Raw genomic sequence first — 26331 nt, 5'->3', positions numbered from 1 at the left:
TATGAATAAGAAGGGTTTGGAGGGATATGGGCCAAATGCTGGCAAATAGGACTAGATTGGGTTGGGATATCTGGTCAGCATGGACGAGTTGGACTGAAGCGTCTGTTTCCGTGTTGTACATCTCTATGACTCTATGACCTGCCCTTGTGGCTCATTGTTAAATTTTGCTTCAGAGTAGTGGGAGTTTTCACTGGGTGACAGGCACCACAGAAATGTAGGTTATTTTTCTCCAAGATGAACTCTCTTTGTTCTCCTGTCCTTTATAAGTCACCCAGATGGCTTTTGTGCATCATGTATTGTGTTGCTTAATGAATTCTCAGAGTACCTGGTTACTGAGGGCACTAGACTGAACTTGAATGATATTTTGGAATGTCCTGTATATATGGTAATAAGGCAAGAAGGTCAATTGACCTTCCCTACCCCGCTTCAAGCATTTATCCAATTCTCTGTTTAAACTTATCATTAAATCAGCTTTTGCTGCTCTTTTGAGTTCCAATTCACAGAATTTTGGCTTGTTTGCCAGTTGCTTTAATCTGTGACCTCTGATCACTGCTCTGTGTTCCTCATACAATGTGCTCTTCGTATTCAATGTTTTCATTGCACAAATCTTTCAAATTTACTTACATGGCTATTTAACCTGGAACAGCGCCTGTGTGGGAGAGTTGCTGGGAGAGTGCACATGTGCACAGCTTAACCTGAACCTTGTTAAGCATAAAACCATATAGTGTAGATGAGGCCCTTCGGCCCATTGAGTCTGTACTGGGCTCCTGCCCGGGACGTCGATTTTCCTGTTCCTCGGATGCTGCCTGACCTGCTGTGCTTTTCCAGCACCACTCTAATCTTGACTCTAATCTCCAGCATCTGCAGTCCTCACTTTCACGACTGAAAATGCACCACTCCCTACATCTGTCCCATTTGCCCACATGACGTCCGTGGTCTTGAATATTATGGCACTTCAATTATTCATGCAAGTACTTTTTAAAGGTTTTGAGGTTTCCTGTCTCAACTATTTGGCAGTACATATTTGATGGGCCAAATGGCCTCTACTGTATACGGTACCCTCTCAGGCAGCGACTCCAGCCCCACCACTCTCTGTTTCCCTCAAATCCCTTCTTTTCCTCCTGCTGTTCACTTTAAAAGTGTCTGCCCTTGTTCTTGACCTTTTGACTAAGGGGAACAGCTGTTTCCAATCCACCCTGTCCATGCCCCTCCTAATCTTATACACCTCCTGACTCCCCAAAGCCTGCCCACCATCTAGAAGGCACAAGTCAGGAGTGCGATGGAATACTCCCCACTTGCCTCAATGGGTGCAGCTCCAACAACACTCAAGAAACCATCCAGGACATAGCAACCCACTTGATTGGCACCACATCCACAGGCATCCATTCCCTCCACCTCCATTGCTCAGTAGTAGCAGTGTGTGCTATCTCCAAGATGCACGTCAGGGATTTGCCAAAGATCCTCAGGCAGCACCTTCCAAAACCCACAACCATTTCCATCTAAGAGGGCAAGTGTAGCAGATACATGGAAATACCACTACCTCTGAGTTCCCCATCAAACCACTCATCATCCAGACTTAGAAATGCATCACTGTTGCTGGGTCAAAAACATGAAATTCGCTCTCTAATGGCATTGTGGGTCAACTGACAGCAAGTGGACCAGCTCACCACCACCTTCTCAAGGGGCATCTAGAGATGGGCAATAAATGTTGGCCCAGCCAGTGACACCCACGTCTCACAAATAAATAAAAACAAACTTCTCCATCAATGCAAATAACTCCCCCCCCTTCTTTATACGAACAGTAAGATGTTTGAGTGCTTTTCTTTCTGCACTCTGTAAAGTAACAAGCCCCATCTTCTCTGGCTTTCCTGTATAAGTCCCTCACTTCTTGGGTCATCTTGGTAACTCTTCCCTACACCTTCCCTGAGGGTTTGACATCTGTTTTTAAGTGAATTGTCCAAAAGAGGACACAGTCCTCCAGCTGGGGCCCAGGCAGTGAGGTTTTGTAAAGGTAGGGGGGGACTGTGATTCAGAAACTGCTGAGTAAGACCATTGTGTCTGCATTGGCTCTCTGAGCACTTAACGTAAAGCCTTTCTCCTGTCTTTTCCCCATAGCTCTGCACATTGTTGCTTTATAATTAATCTCCTGAATAACTATCCAGTAAGGTAAGAATAGAATCACAGATCAGACAGCCTGCCTTGCCCGATGGGTAACCCTCGCTTTCTGCAGCACAAGCTTAGAAACCAAGGGATGGAATAGGCCGTTTAGCCCTTCGCGCTTGCTCTGCTACTAAACATGATCATGGTTGATCTTCTATCTCAATTCCATATTCCCACTTTCTCCCCATATTCCCTGATGCCTTTCATATCCAAAACACAATCCATCTCTTTCTTGAATATGCTCAGGATTTGGTCTCCATAATACTGTGGTGGAGAATTCCACAGCGTCACGAACCTTTGCATGAAGGAATATTTTTGAACCTCAGTCCAAAATAATCGACCCGGTATTCTGAGACTTTGTCTCCTGGTTCTAGATTTTCCAGCCAGGAGATTCCCTATATCTAGACTCTCCAGGCCTGTTAGAATGTTACAATTCCATCAGATCCCCGGTCACACTTCTAAACTCTAGTGAAAACAAGCCCAGTCCTGAAACAAAAATCTGTCCTGACTGAACTGTGAAAACTTGCATTAATACAATTCTTCCTTTCTTCAAATATATATTGTGTCAGCAAAGAGCATGTATATATGGATAGCCAAAAGAACAAAGAAAAACGATTACAGCACAGGAACAGGCCCTTCAGCCCTCGAAGCCTGTGCCAATCCAGATTCTCTATCTAAACCTGTCGCCTATTTTGTAAGGATCTGTATCCCTCTGCTCCCTGCCCAGTTATGTATCTGTCTAGATGCATCTTAAATGACGTTATCTTGCCCACCTCTACCACCACTGCTGGCAACGCATTCCAGGCACCCACCACCCTCTGCATAATGAACTTTCCACGCATATCTCCACTAAACTTTTCCCCACTCACTTTAAAGTCATGACCCTTAGTAATTGAGACTCACTCTGGGGAAAAGATTCTTGCTATCCACCACCTATACCTCTCATGATTTGTAGACCTCAGTCAGGTACCCCCCCCCCCCAACCTCCTTCTCTCTAGATGCTGATACAATTGTAGCATTTAAGAGGCATCTGGATGGGTATATGAATAGGAAGGGTTTGGAGGGATATGGGCAGGGTGCTGGCAGGTGGGACTAGATTGGGTTGGGATATCTGGTCAGCATGGATGGGTTGGACCGAAGGGTCTGTTTCTCTATGACTCTATATCGAAAATAATCCTAATCTACACAATCTCTGTTCATTGCTACTGCCCTCCATCCTGGTGAGCCTCCTCTACACTCTCTCCAAAGCATCCTTTTGGTAATGTGGTGACCAGAACTGTACTCAGTATTCCAAATGTGGCTGAACCAATTTCCAAGAAGTCATGATTGTAACTCATCCTGACAGATATTTCTCAAATTCCTAATCTTATGGCACATCTCTGGGGTGGTTGGGATTTGAACCCAGGTCACTTGGCTCTGAGATAGGGACACTACAACTGAATCCTTCCTTGTCCTGGTAACAGCTGTCATTTGAGAGATCAAGCCACATTCAAGTTTAGCAGCATAGCGGTGAATTAATTATTTTTTCCCTTTGCATATTGGAATCCATTAACTTTTCTATAAAATGCATTCATTGTTGGAACATCACACTTGATGCATATCCCTAATTACTCTCCAACAAATATTCTCCCTTCAATTCCATATTTTATTTAATTGAATTCAATTCTAGCAAATGCCTTGGTAAGGTTTGAACCCATGCCCCAGGAGAATGAGCCTTACCCTTTAGATTAACTTGTACCATAGTATTATCATGATATCACTCTCGTCCCCAGAACCTAGTGTCTGTTTGGGCAATATAATGTGACATAACACCCTCACATTGGAGCAATTTTGAAATTGCAATGTGTTTCTGATTCATAGGCTGAAATTAATGAGTGCATCCATTCTCTGCAGTTCACTGGCCATGTACTAATTGAACATTTTCTTAATAACAATTAGATTTTATGGCTTTAAGATATGAAACCGGATTAGAATATGTATTCCTTCATTTTTTTTAATAGCTCATGGAATGTGGGTGGCACTGGCTGGGTCTCTATTTATTGTCCGTCCCTAGTTTCCCCTGGAGAAGGTGTTGGTGAACTGCCTTAGTGAACTCCTGCAGTAGGTAACACCACAATGCAGGTGGAGAGGCAGCTTGAGGATTTTGACCCAGCCACACTGAAGGAGTGGGGATAAATGTCCGATTTAGGATGATGAGTGGCTTAAAAGATACAAAAACCCCAGCCCTGATAAAATATTGCATCTACCAATTGCCAAGGAGTAATGTCACAGGAGAGTTGCTCAAATTTAGAAGTGGTTGCCTGTTTGTGTGTAAAATTGTTATAAACCTGTTTGTCAAAGCACATGCTAGAGATTACGAGGCATGTATCCAATGAGGACCAGGGAGATGTTTTCAGTGCTCTGACTAAAGTAATTCTACTGCTACTGGAAACAGTTAGCAGGTTAGATCACTGTGGGATCTTACTGTGCAGAGAATGGCTGATGCTCCTTGCCTCCATATCAATGGATGAGGCATTTAAAATTGATCTGAAGTGTTCCGGGAAGTCTGTGAGATGTGCAGTGATGAAACGACACATTGGGGTCTGACTGGATTGTCAGGCTTGGTAATGGGATTGCAATCCAGGATAGTCAACCTTTTGTCGCATGGGAGTGTGTGGGCAGCTGCACCGTCAACCAGTGCGGCCCCCTGGCTCTATGTAATCTGTCTCTCTCCTTGTACAGGACTAGTGGTCCGGGAAGTTCACATCGAGGTCTCTCGGCAGCAGGTGGAAGAGCTGTTTGGTTTAGAAGACTTCTGGTGTCAGTGCGTCGCCTGGAGTGCCTCTGGAACGACCAAGAGCAGGAGAGCATATGTCCGCATTGCCTGTGAGTATACGCTTACATTACATTGCACACCTCACCACTGTGGTCAACTCCTTGCTTTAAGCTGTAACATATAGTCTCACTCCATACTGTCTTTGCAAGTCATGGGTAATCAATGTTGGTGATCCTGTGAACAAATAAATCTTCTTTCCCTCTTTTCTCTCCCCCTCTTCTGGCCCTATTTCAAATGGAGCACAATGGGATTAAAGGAGACATTCAGAATGAGCCAATGTCCAAAAGCAATCGTGGACCTGGTTAATTTGCAGCTGTTTGTTGACAGTGAGGCACAGGAACCCAGACCCTCCCTCTGCTAATGCCAATCTTACCATCCCATTGACAACAGCTATTGAAGCAATCTAGAAGTGAGCTCCCATACTGAAGTGATTTGTTCTGAATTCACTCTCTCCTTCCATTGAGATGTCTGCACTCAATCTTAACTGGGATTTGAACCTGCAATATCCTTCTGAAAGAGCCTGCTTTCAGGGGTTAAGTAGACTCGGGTTTGGTAATACTTCCTGGAAATCCCAGGAAACACCAGGTGAGATAGGCTTTATGCTTCCAGTAGGGAGGCTACTCATCTCAGACCCTTGTGCTCTCCCACTCAATGGAATGGCTAGCCATTCAGGGGCCCTTCACAAGCACCATACTCGTGTTCCTACCTTTTGAAATAACTGTCCAGTTGCTGGCATCCCATCACCAATCACCCTTTATTTGTAAATGCATAGTTTTTGACAATAGCACTGCCTCTCACTCAAGTCAGGCAATCAGCCTCTCAGTTTACCTGACATTCATCCTTTTATATCAGCCAGGGCTCCCTGATTGGAGCAGGTTAACAGTCCCGATCAGGGAACTCATATTCTATGAGATTCAGCTGGCTGACTTTGTTACATTTACATGACACCTTTCAGCTGAAAGGTCTTTGTTCAAATCCCACCTGCTCCCTATACCTGTCCTTTCTGTTTCAGTTTCCCATTGGATTATGCTTAACCAATTGAACTATTGCAAACAATGGATCATTATCAAATGAGGTCATGTGGCCCAATCAACTCCACTGGAAGTTCCTCTTATCTTTCTTCAGCTAAGACTATCACTCACGGTTACCTACACTTTCATTTGCCAGCCATCCTTCCCCCATATGTGTGTGTCCTGCTCACTTTACCCACACCCCATGGTAGCAAGTTCCACATTCCCACCAATCGCTGTGTTAAAAAAAAAGATTTCTTCTGAATTCTCTGTTGGGTCTTTTTTGTAACTGCCTTGTGTTTATGATCTCTAGTTATGTTCATTGCCAGAAGAGGAATGAGCCAATTCATATTTTGAAGAGTAATTACTTAAGTGCAAAACAATAAACTATCATCTTCTCCCAGAGCTCCATGTCAAAATGTGACATACCTTCACCTGACCTGAATTTGCTTGCATCTTAGATTAACAATAAGAGCTGGAAGAGGTCATTCTGCCCTTCAAACCTATTCCAGCATTCAATAAGCTAGTATGGCAGATCTACCTCAACTACCCTATGGTCCCCATCTCTTTATTGTCTTACTACTCAAAAATCTATTATCTATGTTTTTTTTATTTTACATGACAACCAAATGTCCAGGATACTTTAGCATGAGAGATTGTTCTATTATTCCATAAGATGCAATGGGTGCTGGAAGGCAAAGTAAAATGTCATCACAGGATCCTAGAAGTGTTATGGCACAGAAAGAGCCATTTAACTCATCATGGAGGAAAAAGTGAGGAATGCAGATGCTGGAGATCAGAGCTGAAAATGTGTTGCTGGAAAAGCACAGCAGGTTAGGCAGCATCCAAGGAGCAAGAGAATCGGTGTTTCGGGCATAAGCCCTTCTTCAGGGCTCCCTGAAGAAGGGCTTATGCCCGAAACGTCGATTCTCCTGTTCCTTGGATGCTGCCTGACCTGCTGTGCTTTTCCAGCAACACGTTTGACTCATCATGTCTATACCAGCTCTCCGATGAGCATTAGAACTTAGTGCCATGCTCCTGCCTGTTTGCCCTGGCAAATTGTTTCAATTTGAATAATCATCTAATACCATCTTGAATCCCTTAGTTGGACCTGTCGCCACCACACTCCCAAGCTGTGTGTTTCAGACTGTTACAAACAAGTTGTGTTTGACTGAGCCAGTTGTTCATTTGGCAGAAGATGGAATCCCATTCATCGCCCCTCCTGAGTTCACTGTAATTCAGTTCATGTCACCACTTGGCTTTGAAGTCAGGAAATACTTTGCGGCCAGAATCAGATCACTGTAAAAGAGAAATAGTTGAGTTCTTAAGAGAAGGCATTGGTACCTAAATGTTTCATTAACCTGGATAATGAGGTTTTGTTGGCAAGCGTGGAACCTGCTCGGTTGCCTGAGAAAGTGCAAGATTAATCTCTCAGCGTTACTCTTAAATGAATCTAAGGACGTAGAATCAGGAGGCAACCCATTAGCTCCACACGAACCAGTTCCACTGATATAAATTTGACAATACTGCAGGCTTGGCCTATAGTCTCCAAGAATTTGTGGTTAATCTTGAGGACACTGATTTGTGCAAATCCTGGAGAAAAATCACAGGGACATTAAAATACAATATTTCTTTGTCATTGTATCTCTCTCTGACAGCCGTAAAAAATGTTGGAGATTGGATTGTTAACAATAGGCTGGCAGTCACTCACCATCCAGCTGAGATTTTTTTGCTTTTTCCAATTGGTGAATACAGAAAATGCATCACCCGTATTGGTCAATTAAAGACTGAAATGTGGGGGTTAGTTAATGGAGGGAATACATTTAACCTCAGTTGGCAACCCCATCCTTTACTTCATTGGAAAACCGCTGATCTGCAACTGAACTCCATAAATCTGTCATTGCCCCCTTATCGCTTAATACTATTGGCTAACAAATATCGACTAATCTTGACAACTACCAGTTGATCTAGTGTCAAATGTCATTTGCAGGAGAGAGTTTGAAAATTTGGCTACCCTTTGTACAGTCAAGGAACCAGAGTAGGACCTTCAACCCTGCTCCACCATTCAGCCTGATCATGGCTGATCTGATTTTACTCTCAACTCTACATTTCTGCATCTATCATCTCCTTGGTCATCAAGAATCTATGTACAGTTCTGCCTTATAAAGATTTTAAAGACTCTGTATCACTACCTTATGAGGTTAATTGATTGATTTATGCTTGTCACATGTACCAAGGTACAATGAAAAGTGTTGTTTTGCATGCTGTGCAGGCACATTGTATCATACAAAGTGTATCAAGGTAGCAGAACAGAGAGCAAAATACAGTGTTACTGCCGTAGGGAAGGTGCAGAAACAGAGATTAGAATTAACATTCCTTTCAAAAGTCTGGTAACAACAAGGATAGAGCTGTTCTTGAATCTATTGTACGTGTATTCAAACTTTTATTAGATTAGATTAGACTTACAGTGTGGAAACAGGCCCTCCAGCCCAACAAGTCCATACCGACCAGCTGAAGCGCAACCCACCCATACCCCTACATTTACCCCTACCTAACACTACGGGCAATTTACCATGGCCAATTCACCTGACCCACACATCTTTGGACTGTGGGAGGAAACCGGAGCACCCGGAGGAAACCCACACAGACACGGGGAGAACATGCAAACTCCACACAGTCAGTCGCCTGAGTCAGGAATTGAACCCGGGTCTCAGGTGCTGTGAGACAGCAGTGCTAACCACTGTGCCACCGTGCCGCCCACAATATCTTCTGCCTGACAGAAGAGAGTGGAAGAAACATGGAAACGTAGAAAAATACAGCGCAGTACAGGCCCTTTGGCCCTCGATGTTGCGCCGATCCAAGCCCACCTAACCTACACTAGCCCACTATCCTCCATATGCCTATCCAATGCCCATTTAAATGTCCATAAAGAGGGAGAGTCCACCACTGCTCCTGGCAGGGCATTCCATGAACTTACGACTCGCTGAGTAAAGAATCTACCCCTAACATCTGTCCTATACCTACCACCCCTTAATTTAAAGCTATGCCCCCTTGTAATAGCTGACTCCATATGTGGAAAAAGGTTCTCATGATCAACCCTATCTAAACCCCTAATCATCTTGTACACCTCTATCAAGTCACCCCTAAATCTTCTTTTCTCCAATGAAAACAGCCCCCAGTGCCTCAGCTTTTCCTCATACGATCTTCCTACCATACCAGGTAACATCCTGGTAAACCTCCTCTGCACCCATTCCAGTGCCTCCACATCCTTCCTATAGCATGGCGACCAAAACTGCACACAATATTCCAGATGCGGCCACATCAGAGTCTTATACAACTGCGACAGAGAGTTGAACCAGTCTGGGAGGGGACTTTTGATGATGTTAAAAATCACACAACACCAGGTTATAGTCCAACAGGTTTAATTGGAAGCACACTAGCTTTCGGAGCGATGCTCCTTCATCAGGTGGTAGATGATGTTGGCTGCTTTCCGGAGGCAGTGGGAAGTGTTGACGGAGTCAGTGGATCGGAGGATAGTTTGTATGATGGACCTGGCTGTGTTCACAACTCCCTGTAGTTTGTTACAGTCATGGGTAGAGCAGTTGCTAAACCACGCTGTAATACACCCGGATAGAGTGCTCTCTGTGGTGCAAGGAAAGGGAATTCCAAAGATTCACAACTCTTTGAGAGAAACAATATGTGCTCTCACCTCAGTCTTAAATCAGCAATTCCTTATTTTTCGAATTATGAATCCTAGTTCGAGATCCTGCCACAAGAGGAAACATCCTTTCCACATCCATCTGGTAAAGTCTCCTCAGCAGCTTTGTATGGAGAAGAATTTCCTAACTTCACTGTGGAAAGAGCTAGCTCTAATTTTCAGACCACGTCCCTCACAATAGAGTTGGGTTGGCAAGTGGACTTTTTTTTTCTATTCGTGGGATGTGAGCCAACATTTATTGCCCATCCCTAATTGCCCAGAAGGTAGATAAGAGTGAACCACATTACTGCAGATCTAGAGTAACATGTAGACTAGACCATGTAAGGATGGCGGTTTCCTTCCCTGAAGAATATTATTCAACCTGATGGGTTTTTCCAACAATTGACAATGGATTAATGGTCATCATTAAACTCCTAATTCCAGACATTTTATTGAATCCAGTTTTGACCCATCTATGGCAGGATTTGAAGCCAGATGCCTAGAACATTACCTGGATCTCTGGATTAAAGGTCGAGTGATAATATCACTAGGCCTCACTTTGGCAGACGTGTGGTTAGATTAGATTAGATTACTTACAGTGTGGAAACCGGCCCTTCAACCCAACAAGTCCACACCGACCCGCCGAAGCACAAACCACCCAGACCCATTCCCCTACATTTACCTCTTCACCTAACACTATGGGCAATTTAGCATGGCCAATTCACCTAACCTGCACATTTTTGGACCGGTCATGGACAGTGCACCCATTAATGTTGATTGACAGTTAACAGCCAGATTTTAAGTTTGATGGTTGTCAACCAGTCGGAACTCTCCTGTCATGCAGCATAAATGTTGGTTTTCCCCGTGAACTGGTATTCTTGCAAAATGTCCTGATGACTGCAAAGATTAAAACCCTTTGACAAAAATATGTTTTTTCTTTGGCAATACTCAAGCCCAGTGACATCACCATTAAACTGTCCTGCCCTTCTCAAGGTGTGGGCAGCACTGGGTAAATGTTGGTGAGCCAACCCTCCCCTTTTAACAACTCGATCAAGCCTCAATGAGTTAGGGCCTTCTCCTCTACACCTTCACAAACTGCTTCCTGGATTCAACTCAGTTCGAGATCTCCAAAATAATTGAACTTTTTCCAGCTGGTCTCTCTCTTAATCCTGTGCAGAGAAAGGACCAAAAATGTAGCAGCACCCTTGCAACAGAAATGAAATTGAAACAGTATGTAATGCTACATAACAGCAGAATGCCAGGGAGTGATTAGAAATCTGCAATGAATCTAATTTCAGGGTTCACTTGATAGTGATAAACCATTCACAGTTCACTCATGCAGTTGGTGACATCAGCTGGTGCCCCTCAATCAGGTTAGCGATCAGTAATCACTCCCAGGTGTCCCTGAGAGATGACTCTGAGATGACTCAGAGAAGCCTGTTACAGTTCCAGCCCTGTGCTGTACACATTGCTTCACTTCATCCATTTCAGAGCACTGACACAAATTGAAAACACTCTGCTCCAAGCTCACCAAAGGTTTATTTTGCAGAGCCCAAGGTTCGCATGTTTAGCTGATCATTTTTCCCAAGGACTGGATTCCTGAATGGAATGCCACAAAGTCCGAAAGCCTCTCTCGGGGGCAAAAGGACGAGTCAACTTTAAAAGCTCAATGCATTTCATTGCATCTAAAATGAGTGAGAATTAGAAAACCTTTCATATCTTGCCTTCCTGGAACTCTTCACCTCGAATAAACACTATAAACTATTACAATCTGGAGTGCTCCTTGGCTAGACACGTGTTTTGCATCCATACAATAATCCGTCCCAGCTCAGAGCTGAGTAAGTGAATCTCAGTAAGAGGGGCCTGTATCTTTGGGCTCAGTGCCTCTAGGCCTGATTGGGTGAGAATGGGTGGTGGGAGTCGTTGGAATAAGCAGTGGGGTGCAGTGTTTGAAATAACTCCAAGGAGGTAAGTATCCCGTCACCAAGTCACCCTTTATTTTGTTGTGTTTGACTAGCCGGCTCAGAGACAGCCCCTGGACTGTAGGGCCCTTCTCTATCTTCTGTTTATTTTATTGCCCCCCCCCCCCCCACAACCACCCGTGGTGTGTGTGTGTGTGTGTGTGTGTGTGTGTGTGTGTGTGCGTGCAGTGACTCAGTAAAGACACCACATGCAAAAACATTATTCAATATTTCCATCACCAAGAGAACGCCCATGTTTCCAGTCACCAATAAAAAGCAAAAGCATGATGAGGGCAATTCTCGTGTGAGAAGAAGGCAAAGGGGGAAGGTAGGGATTAAATGAAAGTAGAGGTGGAGGGGGAAATTAAGCACCCCCCCTCCCCTAACCCCATGGTGCCCACCTCCCCCGAAAGGCATCGAGAGTATTGGTGAACAATCTCCTGTTTATATCAGAGTCAAGAGTGTGGTGCTGGAAAAGCACAGCCAGTCGGGCAGCATCTGAGGTGCAGGAGAATCAACGTTTCGGGCTAAAGACTTTCATCAGGCCCGAAACATCGGCTGTCCCGCTCCTTGGATGCTGCCTGACCTGCTGTGCTTTTCCAGCACCACACTTTTGACTCTGATCCCCAGTGTCTGCAGTCCTCACTGTCTCGTGTTTATTTCTGTCAGCCAGGGCACCCTGATTGGCTCCAGGTTAACAACCCCCAATCAAGGATCTCATGGTCAATGAGATCCACCTGGCCCTGGTTCCAATCACTACAGTGATCCTGTTATGTATATTTCCAGAATGTACAGCTCTGGGACATTAGGTATTAGGATGAGGGTCAGATCCACCAGGGATGGTACTTGCAATCAAATAACCTGCTGACCTTTCCTGGTCACAGAGGATGGCCACTTGGTTGCCGTGTGTAATAAAGGCATAACCCATCAGTAGCCAGCAGCACTTGGAAGGAGACTGCCTTTGGGCTTTCCTGAGGGTCTGACACCAGTCATAGAGTACAGGTCATTCAGCCCATCCAGTCTAGACCTGTTTTTATTCTCAGCATGAGTTTCCTCCCACTCAATGTTCCTCTTCTCCTACTTTGTCCCCGTCTTCCTTTTATTCCCCTCTCCCTTTAGAAATAAAATGTTAATTTTGCAGTTGTTGAGAGTGCACAAGACAGGCTGCGGGATACAGAGTCTGGTCTCGTTTTCAAGTTTCTGTCTGAATAGTGTAGTTCACTACGTCATCTTAAAAGGAAGAGCCAACATTTGGAAGCTTATGTTCTGAAGCTGACTGCGATCAAAGACACTGCTCCCTCTCTCTTCTCACCTTGTTCTTGCAGCACACTCTGATCCTCTCTCCTTTCAAGGGGCGATATTTCAGCTGATGTTATTAATGTGGTTGTTTCATGGTGGTTTCCCCTGGCTCTGCCAAGGATTGCAGCAAGGGGAACTGTTCACATGGCTTGAGCAGAAAGAGACTGCAATGTTTTTTGTTTCCTCTGCTATTCCTTCGCCAATGTTCTCTCATGCCCTCACTATCTCAAGATGTTAACTCCTTGATGGAATGCGGTTCGATTGTCTCCATGCAATGTTGCTGGGATACCGTTTTCATACAAATTCCACATAACCTAGTACCAAGCCATGAAGTATGTAACACCACTAAAGATGACTCGTTGTTTCCTAGCCTTCAGCCAGTTTATTTTTAGCCATTCCTAATGTTTACACTGAATCCTTGTAGCTTAGATTTTAAGTAAGTCTTTCATGTCCAACTTTGTCAGAACAAAACCTTCTGTGAGTGGAGGTAACCACATTCGCAGACTCCATTTGGCCTATTGTCACTTACCCAAACTCAGCGAGGAGTATGCCTTCCTCAACTGCTGTTACTGTGCAGAGAATACTCACGGTTTCACACGATGTGTGATTTCACTGTTTAACATGGGGAGTTAAGCTAGATTAAACAGGCCTGGAGTCACTTATCTCTACCTTGTTACCCCTTTTGACTAGAGGTGCCACTTTAACCTCTCACCAATCCTCCCTGGTGTCGTCTGCCTGGCTCATAATGGTTGTTGGTGTTTTGCAAATTGACCCTCTAGTCTTTTTGGCACTCTGGGATAAATATCATCTGTCCCAGGAGATTTATCTGTTTTAAGATTGATCCACCTGTCTCAGATTTCCATCTCTTGTATAACAGCTGATTGATTATACTATACTGGAAGATGGTGCAGTTTCCCCTGTGAATACTTGAATGAAGCATTCATTTTGAATATTTACCATTTTCTGCTTGTCCTCAATTACAGGCAGTTTCTTTCTTTTCTGGTTTTCACCTTTATCTGACTGCAGTTTTGCTGATTATGACTCACTGTTCTGCTCAACGCCTGCTGCTTATCTCACCCTCTTAACCTTTCCAATGATCTTTTTAGTGTGTTCCTGTGACTTCTTCCCTTTAACCCATTGTTCACACCTTCCCTTTCCCTTTCAGGGATTGTAAGGGTCGTTTCTCCCTTTGTTATCTCGGTTTTAATCAGTTTTCCGACCTGCTTATCATCTTGTGGGTTGAGTCTGAGCTTGTTGTTTTGGAGAGTGTGTCTTATTCTGTGCAAACTCAGCATAACATCTTTAAAGGTGATCCATTTGTCTTTCACTGCTGAGAGGTTGATCAACCTTTTCCAGTCTATTTATTTCAGTTGCTCCTTCCAGCATTGACTATAAATTCAAAGCACTAAAAAAAACTGGGATTCAAGTGTAGGAGCATATCCAATAGAATTGCAGTCTGCAACACTACACCACACAAATAAACCAGGGTCTGCTGTTATAAGAAGTGCAGGACTGACAATTATTTGCCACTTCCTTGCCCTTCAAAGGAATATCAAACAGCTTGCATTAAATTCTGATGAAGAGTTATCCCAGACGTCAAACATTAACTCTGCTTTCTCTCTCCACAGATGCTGCCAGACCTGCTGAGTTTCTCCAGCCTTCTCCATGTCTGTTGCATTCACATAGCCCTTTCATGACTACCAAAGACCAGTTAATTTGTTTTCAAATGTAGTTGCTGTTGTAACATATAATAAAAACCGAAAGAACTGCAGATGCTGTAAATCAGAGAGCAAAACAGAAATTGCTGGAAAAGCTCAGCAGGTCTGGCAGCATCTGTGGAGAGAAAGCAGAGTTAACATTCTGTGGAAGGGTCATTCAACCCGAAACATTAACTCTGATTTCTCACTACAGGTGCTGCCAGACTCTGCTGAGCTTTTTCAGCAATTTCTAATTCTGTCTCTGTTGTAATATATGGCACTGAAGTTTGCACAGAAGACATTCCTTCAGCAGTGGGGTAATGAACTGATTATCTCTTCCTTTTTTGGCATTTGGATTGAGGGTTAAATATTCGTGTGGAGATCTCTTCTGTTCTTCTTCAAAAAGGTGCCATGGGATCTTTTGCATCCACCAGAAGACCTCAATTTAATATTACAGATAAAAGGTGGTACCTCTGAGAGTGCAGCACTCCCTCAGTACTGTCAGCCAAGGTTCCTGTGCTCAAGGGTGCAAATTGGAACTGAAACTCTGCAGCTCAGAAGCCACAGCAAATGCTAAGGAGACTTCAAGGTTGTTGCTTTGACTGGAAACATTTTGGGAGGGCCTTGCAGTCACAGCAGGCGTTATATAAATGCAAGTCTTTCAATTCTTCATTTCTTTCGGAGCTACTTTGCTGCGACTGGTAGAAAATGTCATAGAACAGTACAACACAGAAACAGGCCCTTCGGTCCACCCTGTCTGTGCTGACCACAATGCCATTCTAAACTAATCCCATCTGCCTCCACATGGTCCATATCCCTGTATTGCCTGCCTGTTCATGTATCTGTCTAAATTGCGATTGTATTTGTTTCTACCACCTCTGTATTCCAGGCACCTACTGCCCTCTGTGTAAAAAACATTCCTCATACATCTCCTTTAATCCTCCTCTCACCTTAAACCTATTTGACATTTCCACGCTGGGAGAAAGACCCTGACTGTCCAACTTCTCAAAGTCTCTCATAATTTTAAAGACTTCTATCAGGTCGCTCCTCAGCCTCCGACGCTCTAGAGAAAACAACCCAAGTTTGTCCAACCTTTCCTTATGGTTAATGCTCTCCAATCCCGGCAGTATCCTGGTAAAACCTCTTCTTCACCATCTCCAAAGCCATCAAATCCTTCCTACAGTGTGGTGACCAGAATTCAAGTATGGCCTACCTAAAGTTTTACACAGCTGCAACATGACTTACCAATTTTGATACTCAGTGCACTGACCAATGAAGGCAAGCATGCCATATGCCTTCTTTGCCACCTTATCCAGTTGTGATGCCATTTTTAGGGAGCTATGGACTTGTACCCCAAGATCCCTCTGTATATCAATGCTCCTCGCTATCCTGCCATTTGTTATATACTTTCCTCTTGCATTTGACCTCCCAAAACGCATCACCTCACACTTCTCCAGTTTGAACTCCGTCTGCCATTTCTACATCCAATTTTTAACCAGCTTACATCCTGCTGTATTCTTTGATGGATTTCCTCACTATCCACAACACGACTAATTTTTGTGTTGTCTGCAAACTTACTCATAGGACCACATGCATTTTCAACCAAATCATTTGCAAACAATGCGGGTCCCAGCACTGATCCTTGTGGAACACCACTGGTCACAGGCCTCCAGTCAGACATAAAATAACTACCAGAGGCCCTCTGTCTTCTACCTTGCCTCCCTCAGCATCCTAGGTCAGGTGTCATCAGGGCCTGGGGACTTCTCTACCTTAATGTTTTTCAAGACACCCAACACCACCTCCTTCTTAATACCGACACGTCCCGAGGATATCTGCATGTCCCTCCCTAATATTACCATCATCCATGTCCTTCTCCATGGTGAATATAGATCAAGGACTCATAATGGACCTCTATATTAGCAGCTTTCACATCAAGTTGATCAAGAGCATTGATGAACAGGTGAAGAGTGACACCATTGCAAAGAGGTAGATGCTGGATAATAATAGAGATGCCTTGATTGCATGATAATTATTTTAGTTGTTTTGTGAGGAGCTCTGGTCTAGCACAAATTCAACTGCGACATTTTCTTGTTCTGTCCAGACCTGAGGAAGAACTTTGAGCAGGAGCCACTGGGAACAGACGTGTCCCTGGAGCATGAGGTCCTGTTGCAATGCCGTCCTCCAGAAGGAGTCCCACCAGCAGAGGTACCAGTGCATTCTCATAGAACTAAGACCATCCCCTCTGGTCCAGTCCTTTATGTAACTGTGAATGTGCGCGGTCTGTCCTCCCTAGTGATGGAATAAATAGAGAGACATGACAGAAGGGGTTCAAAGGACTCACAAGGATGATGCCAGGATTGAAAGGAAATGCAAATAGGAAGCACACTGAAGAGACTGGATATCTTGTCTCTGAACATAAAGCACACAGAAACAGGGAATGTAGGAGCAAGGGTAGATCGTTCGGCCCTTAAGGTCTTCTCTATCATTATGGTCATGTCTGATTGTCCAACTCAGTTCCCTATTCCCGTTTTCTCCCCATAGCCTTTGATCCCTTTGAGCTGTATCTACGTCTTTCTTGAAAGATCCAATGCCTTGGCCTCAACAGTTTCCTGTGGCAGAGAATTCCTCAGCCTCACCTTCTCGGGGTGACAAAATTCCTCCTCTTCTCTGTTCTCAAAGACCGACCGTTCAGAAAAGATTTGCAAGGATGTTGCCAGGGTTGGAGGATTTAAGCTTCAGGGAGAGGCTGAATACACTGTGCCTGCTTTCCCTGGAGTATCAGAGGCTAGGGAATGACCTCATAGAAGTTTATAAAATCATAAGGGACACAGATGGAATAAATAGACAGGATATTTTCCTCGGGGTAGGGGAGTCCAGAAGTTTAGGGCATAGGTTTCGGATGAGAGGGGAAAGATATAAAAGAGACCTAAGGGGCAACTTTTTCACACAGAGGGTGGTATGTGTATGGAATGAGCTGCCAGAGAAAGTGGTGGTGGCTGATACAATGACAACATTTAAAAGGCATCTGGATGGATATATGAATAGGAAGGGTTTGGAGGGATATGAGACTAGATTAGGTTAGGATATCTGGTTGGCATGGACGAATTGGACCAAAGGGTCTGTTTCTGTGCTGTACATCTCTCTGACTCTATGACCCTTCATCTTTTTGACAATATAAGCTGGGGGAAGGCAATACTCCACCAATTTTACTTTCTCGGTACACACGCTTCCAAAGTGCATCGATGTCTGAAACCAGAAGTCAATGAGTTGGAGGTCCAACCACCATTTACAGAACCTCAAAGGAAGCTTAGAGGAAACATTGAGGGGGTGTGGTTTGTTCTGATCAGGGTTGTGAAAAGGTTTGATGACTTAAATGTTGAACAAATGCTACCACTTGTGAGTGAATCTAAAGTTAGCAATTATTAGTAAGACAGTCACTTTAAAAATTGGGATAATTTGGAGAGAGAGTTCCTGATTCATAGAGTGATGGAAACGTGTAACGTCATGGAAATCCTACAATGTGGAAGCAGGCCATTCAGCCCATTGAGTCCACATCAACCCTCCAAAGAGCATAACACTCTGACACACTCCCATATCCTATCTGTACATTTCTGTAGCAAGCCTGCACATCCCTGGACACTATGTGCAATTTAGCCTGGCCAATCCCCCTAACCTGCACACCTTTAGACTGTGGGAGGAAAACAGAGCACCTGGAGGAAACCCACAGAAACACAGGGGGAATGTGCAAACTCCACACAGACAGTTGCCCGAGGGTAGAATCGAATCCAGGTCCCTAGTGCCGTGAGGCAGCAGTGCTATCCACTGAGTCAGTGTGCCATCCCCTTGCTAGCCTTGTAACTTGCTGTGACATTGGGGTGGTAAAGATGTATGCATTGAAAGGGACGCTGGATATTCACATGTCAGAGAAGGGAAATAGAAGGATATTGCAGGTGGAGTGTAAGGTAGGAGAGTGGGGCAAGGCTTGTGCGGAGCTTAAACACAGCTTGGCTAAAAGTCAGTGACAGTCCCAAATCACTAAGCAAGTGTCCAAATGGTGTTTGACCATGGACACCAGCACTGAACTGCCTAGAGTTCACTATTGGCTTTATCTGAATGCTGCTGAGAAATGTGTTGCTGGAAAAACGAATGAAGAGGTTGAGGAAGACAGTCCTTGGCGGTAACTTCAGCTGGTTTGTGGGAATTGAACCCAGGCTGTTGGCATTACTCTGCATTACAAACCAGCCACCCAACCAACTGAGCTAATGATACTCGTATATTGAAATAGAACAATTTAGATTCTTGTGTGACTGCTGAAAAGCTGAAGATTTGTCCAAGGTCATGTTGGCGATGGCACCTTCATTTCTGTGAGTATATGGCAGTTGCCACCCCCTTCCCCACTTGCCCCTCTAGTACCTTCCCCTGGCAAAACCCTGTATCAAAACGGGAGCCTGTCTTTAGTTTCATGCTGCAGCTTGAGATGAGGCGTCCTGGGAGAGCTGAGCTTCCCTTTTGACAATTACTGGATATAACAAGGTTTCTAAAAGCAGCACTTAACACAAAAAGCTGTGCATTGGCACTTCTCCATAGATCAGTTCTGGTGTGTTACAAGATCTGGGCGGATTTGTACTGAGCCAGGTTTTGACTCCTGTTGAGAAATCATTCAAATTGTCTATTCTTAACCCACCCCGTTACTATTAAATATTCCTTAACAGCATCCCGGCCCAGCCTTGTAGACATTGCTAGTTTAGAATGTCAAGGTGCAGTATCATTCCAAAGGTAAATTCCAAAGAGACAAGACCTTTATGCATGAAAAGGAGTATGTTGAATGGGTCCAGTTTTATTAACGTACATTTTAATAAGAGTCAATGTAGCAAGAGAAGATTAAAGGGGATAAAAACCTCTCGAGGTCAGGGCGATTAATCAGTGAACACTTGTAACTTTGTGAAAAGAAACAAATTAATTATAAATGCATTAAACCTAATGAAAATAAAATTCTGCTTACTGAGCTGCCTTCGCTGCCTCTGGATTAAATGATTCTTTGCCCTTCACAGATTAAGTTGCATGCTTCACTGCCTTTCACTGGGCACTCTCGAACAGACAACTCAGCAGCGAATATGATTTAGTAATCACACCCCTGAAATGATATCTTTAAATCTTGTAGACTAAATGATACTGAGTGGAAACGTGGGAGAGAAAGGCTGATTGAGGTAAACCCGTCAGGTTATTTAACAACATCATCACTGTCTCTAGGTGAAACCTCCCCTCACAACATTGCCATGGGCGAGTTAATGACTTGCCTTGGGGCCATGTTAAAGAACCCTTACAGTGCATACGGAGGCCATTCAGCCCATTGGGGCTGCACCAGCCATCTGAAAAGTATTCCATCCAGATCCACTCCCCCACCCTATCCCCATAACCTTACGTTAACCACAGCCAATCCCCATAGAGTACACATCCCTGAACACTGTGGGACAACTTAGCACAGCCAATCCTGCACACCTTTGGACTGTAGGAGGAAACCCATGCAGACACAGGGAGAATGTGCAAACTCCACACAGATAGTCACTCAAGGCTGGAATCGAACCTGGGTCCCTGGCGCGGAGGCAGCAGTGATGACCACTGAGCCACAACCTATAGACCCTTATACTTCCTTCACTAACAGTGCATTTCCTGATGCATTTCTCTTACCTTGAGGAATCTTTAGCTGAGAGCTCTCAGGCAGTCACCCAAGGCTGGAATCGAACCTGGGTACTTGCCGCTGTGAGGCAGTGGTATTAAACACTGTGCCACCCTCCAAACAAAGGTTGACGTGCACAAGGCTTTCCTCATCTCTGGACACCTGGTTGCATTTGAAATTTCCAGGGTGTATTACTGTGTGTCCCTCCCTTTTACCTGCCCTCTCGAAAACAAAGGCAGCGGAATTCTCCCTCACATCAGTCAATCGCACGTTCTCAGTGAATGGTGGATCATATTCGAGGGATGAGTGAATTATTCCCCCTCCCTATTTCTGTCCTTCTATAGACATGAGGGGATGAAGGGATAGTGCAGGGAAATGTCATTGGAGTAGAGGTTCAGCCATGATCTATGCCTGAATGGCTCATTGTGTTTTGCACACTGCTATGTTTGATACCTCATAGTAATGGGTGAAAATATACTCACAATGACTATCTGTCTGTTGTTACCTGGAAGCTTTTAGGATACAACTCTGCCAAATCCATTTGTGAATTTGTAGGTTCTTGCTATATCTATATGTTGCTTCATCAGTTTTATATGATTAACAATATAACCGATGACAGTGCTATCAGTATGAGGGACAATGGCCCTCAGAGATGCTGCCATTTATTTCCACTGCTTCCTTACCTCATTCAGGTGGAGTGGCTAAAGAACGATGAAGTTATCGATCCAGTGCAAGACTCGAACTTCCTCCTCACCATCGACCACAACCTGATCATCAAACAGGCCCGCCTTTCCGATACGGCAAACTACACGTGTGTGGCCAAGAACATTGTGGCGAAAAGGCGTAGCACCACGGCCACGGTGGTTGTATACGGTGAGTGAGGGGACTTTTGTCAGAAGAAGATGTTTCTGCCAGTGGGAGCTGGGGGCGGAGCCTCATGGCAAAGGGACAACCCGTTAGAACTGAGATGGGGAGAAATTCCTTCAGCCAGTGATTGGCGAATCTGTGGAACTGATGGCTGTTGGGGCCAAGTCATTTGGGTGTCTTTAAGACAGAGATAGATAAGTTCTTGATTAGTGAGGGGGATTGAGGGGAGAAGGCAAGAGATTGAGGTTGAGAAACATGTCAGTCATGATCAAATGATGGAGCAGATGCGATGGGCTAAATGGTTGATGTTTGCTCCTATATCTTATTGGCTCTCAGAAGCTGCTCCACTCCCATTTTGCTCTCTCTGACGACACAACATTTTGTAACAAAGTACGTGTGAAAGTATATAAACCAAATCAAATCTCCAACAGTTGCTTTATGCTTAGGGAGAGGCAAAGTGTGAGGGGGTTCCATCTCCCTCTCACAACACGTGGGCCAAATAGTCCAGGTGAGTGATGAGCTGGGCTGACCACGTTCAGCAGAATTGTGGGGAACGCAGTACATATATTGCTTTAACAAAATGGGGCTCAGTGTTTAGCACTGCTACCTCAGAGCACCAGGGACCCAGGTTCGATTCCACCCTCAGGCGACTGTCTGTGTGGAGTTTGCACGTTCTCCCCGGGTCGATGAGAGTTTCCTCCAGGTGCTCAGTCTCCTCCCACAGCACCATAATGTGCAGGTTAGGGTGGGTTGGCCGTGGGAAATTGCCCCGTAGAGTCCAGCGACGTGCAGGCTAGTTGGGTTAGCCATGGGATATCCAGGGACAGGGGGTGGGTCTGGGTGGGGTACATTTTGGAGGGTCAGTGTGGATGGTCTGTTTCCCCACACTGTAGGGAAAAGTGCACTTGGCTTTTTGACTTGTTTCCTGCAGATTTAGCATCAGAACCGTGTCAGTCCCAAGCGTCCTGCAAAAACTCTTAACTCATGGCGTGTAATTAACCCCTTGCCCCTTAATTCGTGAGCAGGGAAAATGAGTTACAGGGATGGTAGAGAACAGCAGAAATGTCTGATTTTACACTGCCTGCTATTCTAGCAAAAAGTGGAACAATATTACCTTTAAAACTGGTCACAAAGAGATTTCATTAAAATGTTGTTACTGTAATTTCACACCCAGCAATTCACAGGCTTATAGATTTAATGGTGCCAGTATAATTGCACCATGTTCCTTCACAGTGCTTAACCCGTGATACAGATTCCATTTGGATCTTTTTAATGTACAGTTTTTGATGACAAATTTAAGAATCTGTACTGCATCTATCTTGTGGAGAGAGAGAGAAAGATATTTAATGGCATGCTGGGGGCTGGAGGGGGAAAGCAGCAGAATTCAACATGCACAGTCAGACTTGATGATAATTGGAGGCGAAGGTGGGTCAGGAGGTTGGGGTTTCAGCAGAGGAGTAAAGCTGGGGATGATCAGAGAATCCCATCAGTGTAGAAACAAGCCATTAGGCCCAGCAAGTCCACACTGACCCTCCAAAGAGTATCCCATCCAGACCCACTCTCCTACTTCATTCCTGTCACCCCACATATCCCATGGCCTATCCACCTATCCTGCACATCTTTGGACTGTGGGACAAAGCCAGAGGGAGGTCACACAGACATGGGAAGAATGTGCAAACTCATTACAGACAGTCACCTGAGGGTGGAATTGAACCCAGGTCCCTGGCGCTGTGAGGCAACAGTGCTAACCACTGAGCCGTCGTGTAGATTATTTCTACTCTCAAGAAAAAGGCTGAAGCAGCAGGTTTTGCACTATAGTGAGTGTGATAGACACAAAATAAACCATAAATATGAGGTAGTAACTAACCAATCCAATAAAGAAATAACGTGAAATGCCCGTTTGTGGGGAGTGGTCAGAGTGTGGACCTTGCTATCACAGAAAGCTTGCGTGATAAGTGGCTTAGACGCTTCATAGAATGAGTACGTGAGAGAAAAAAGGAATAGAAATATTTTATGAAAGCGTAGAGTGAGGAATGAGGAAAGACCAGAGAGAGGAGTTGGCTTGGATTGCCTCTGTCTCTCTCTCTCTCTCGTGAAATCTATGCAAAGTATGGTCTTACGAATGTTTGCAGGTTGATCATTGATCATGGGAAATGCCAAGGTTGAATCAATAACAGGTGTTATGTTTCTGACCCACCTACACCATCTGGTTGACCCCTGACATAAGGACGACTCTGTTCCCCTGAGACGGCCAAGCACACTACATATGCAGCTCAGCTGAGTCTACGCCAATCCGTGTGCTCAGTTTGCTGCTAATGTCCACATTGAGTGGAGAGATGTGCAGAGCCTTGTTTGATCTAGTGTGGCTCTAACTGGAACAGACTCTCCAATTGAACAAAATGTGATTTGTTGCATATGAGCAATCAGCTCCAAGTCATATTGATATGACCGCCATTGTCACAAAGACTAAGGAGCTCCTCAATGTCCTGAGATCCTAAGCCTTTGTTCCCACTTGTCCAAATGACATGGTCATAGTTGGTGCCAGCACGCTCAGTATTAACTCTTCCAGACCCATATACAACAATGTGGAGACATCAGTAACTCTCATTGTCCAAGTAAACAGATATTGAAGCTTTGAAGAAATAGATTGGATAGCTAGAAACTATTTCTGAGGGCAATTTTTTCACACAGAGGGTGGTGCGTGCATGGAATGAGCTGCCAGAGGAAGTGGTGGAGGCTGGTACATTTGCAACATGTAAAAGGCATCTGGATGGGTGTATGAATAGGAAGGGCTTGGAGGGATATGGGCCAGGTGCTGGTAGATGGGACTACATTGGGTTGGGATATCTGGTCAGCATGGACAAGTTGGACCAAAGGGACTGTTTCCATGCTGTGCATCTCCATGACTCCATGACAATGATTTTGAGAGGAAGGAGTGGTGGTGTAGTGATAATGTCACCGGTAATTGAATAATGCGGCTCCCCCCCCCCCCCATTGCAGTGAATGGTGGCTGGTCGACCTGGACAGAGTGGTCTTCGTGCACTAACCGCTGTGGCCGGGGCTGGCAGAAACGGACAAGGACGTGCACCAACCCAGCACCCCTTAACGGTGGGGCCTTCTGTGAGGGTCAAACCTTTCAGAAGATCGGCTGCACCACCATGTGCCCAGGTGAGTGGAGAGAAGGTGCAGCAGTTTCCCACAGACCCGACAGAGAGAAACAACTCTGTGAAACAAGAAATGCTTTCAAGGAGGAGATGATATATAGTTCTTCAGGGTAAAGGGGATGGGGCGAAAGCAGGAATGGAGGACCGAGTTGGATGAAAAGTTCTGAGAAAAGGTCACTTGACCCAAAATGTGAACTCTTGATTTCTCTCCACAGATAGTACCAGATCTGCTGAGCTTTTCCAGCAATTTTTGTTTTTGTTACTGAGTTGGATGATCAGCCATGACCATATAGAATGGCAGAGCAGACTCAAAAGGGCTGAATAATGTTTTTTATGTTTCTAATAAACTCTAACTCCATTTCAGAGGAATTATAGTCACGCCAGAATCATTAAGAATTGACCCTCCCCCCCACCCTCTCCCCCTCCCCTGTATGCAATGTAATAGCCATATTCACAAATGGCCCTTTTTCTCTCTATTCATTCACAAGATGTGAGCTTTGCTGGGAACGGGAACATTTATTGCCCATCCTTGACTGTCCATGGGAAGATGATGCTCAGCTGCCTTCTTGAACTGCTGCTGCCCATGTGGGGTGGGTGTACACACAAACCAGTGGCTAAGTGTCATGGTTTGGGACAAGCCATCTGAGGAGGTTTGGCACATTGCAGCAGTTCATCTTGTAGATGCTACTGAGTGGCAGGGGTGAAGGGAGTGGGTGTTCAAGATGGTGGATGGGGTGCCAGTCAAGTGGGCTACTTTGTTTTGGGTGGTGTCAAGCTCTTGCTTGCACCCATCCAGGTAAATGGGATGTATTCAATCACACCCCTGACTTCGAGCTTGGGAGGCTCAGGGCGAGACAGGTGGTGGGGTGGTTAATGACTCACTGCAGATCACTGCATTCTGGCAGAAAATGGGTAGGTACGGGCTCCGTGAAGGGACAATAGAAAGGTTGGATGAAGAAGAGTGGCAGGCTTCAAAATTATTGGATTCCCCATCCTTAGATCTGGTCTTATGGCTGGTGTGGTTAGTCTAATTCAGTTTCTGGTCTGTGAGGGTCAACCAATCAAGTTAGTGCTAAGTCTCTCAAGGTTGGTGACTTAGAGTCATACATCAGAGAAGAGTTTATTTGGCCCATCATGTATATTCTAGCTGTCTGAACCAATAAGTTCCTAGCTCCTGTCCTTTCTGACAATACTGCAAGCTTCTCCCCATTACATTCTTATCTTGTCCTTTTATTTGCCAACTGCCTTGAACATTCCGATGTCTGCTGCTAGAAAGTTCCTCTCTCTCTCTCCCTGAAGCACTCCCTACATTAGCTTCTAGTTGGATGGGAACTGAACCTGATGACACTGTCTGGATAACCAAGTTTGTCCTGAATTCCTTATTGGACTTTGTTGTTACTGTCTAATATTTCTGGTCCCATGGACACTGCCAAAAGTGTAACTACTTCCTCTACGTCCACACTGTCAACTCCCTTCATTGTTTTAAACCCCCTTCATTCGGTCACCTCTGAACTTTCTCTTTTTGAAAGACAAGAGCCTATTCTGCCTTTTCTGATCATTACACCCTCTCAATTCTTGTACTATCCTTTCAAGTCTTTCAATACACATTCTCTCGGTCCTTTTTGAGAAGGAGGAACTTGCTTTCACGTGTAGTAGTTTTTTTAAAAAGCTCATTAATTCACGGGATGAGGGCGTTGCTGGCCACGCCAACATTTATTACCCATCCCTAATTGCCCAGAGGGCAGTTAAGAGTCAACCACATTGCTGTGGGTCTGAAGTCACATGCAGGCCAGACCAGGTAAGGATGGCCGTTTAGTGCCCTAAAGAGCATTAGTGAAACAGATGGGTTTTTCCAACAGTCAGCAATGGATTCGTGGTCATTATTAAACTCTTAATTCCAGATTTTGTTGAGTTTAAATTCCACCATCTGCCATGGCATGACTTGAACCCAGAACATAATCTGGGTCTCTGAATTAGCGATAAT

The 26331-nt window shown here is 44.7% G+C and overlaps 1 protein-coding gene across 1 annotated transcript in view; it reads left to right on the top strand.

Annotated features, from left to right (window-relative positions):
- Positions 1 to 26331, top strand: part of unc5b (unc-5 netrin receptor B) — a 271559-nt gene that overhangs the window by 186657 nt on the left and 58571 nt on the right. Inside the window, exons 3-6 of the mRNA XM_060854379.1 lie at positions 4882 to 5025; positions 16741 to 16844; positions 21009 to 21189; positions 24184 to 24351. Coding sequence (XP_060710362.1) covers positions 4882 to 5025; positions 16741 to 16844; positions 21009 to 21189; positions 24184 to 24351 — 597 coding nt within the window. The remainder of the gene's footprint in view (positions 1 to 4881; positions 5026 to 16740; positions 16845 to 21008; positions 21190 to 24183; positions 24352 to 26331) is intronic.

The sequence above is a fragment of the Hemiscyllium ocellatum genome, chromosome 43 (genome assembly GCF_020745735.1).
Source record: "Hemiscyllium ocellatum isolate sHemOce1 chromosome 43, sHemOce1.pat.X.cur, whole genome shotgun sequence".
Taxonomy (NCBI): domain Eukaryota; kingdom Metazoa; phylum Chordata; class Chondrichthyes; order Orectolobiformes; family Hemiscylliidae; genus Hemiscyllium; species Hemiscyllium ocellatum.
Note: the sequence above shows the minus strand (reverse complement) of the source record. Positions and strands in the feature narration are given on the sequence as shown.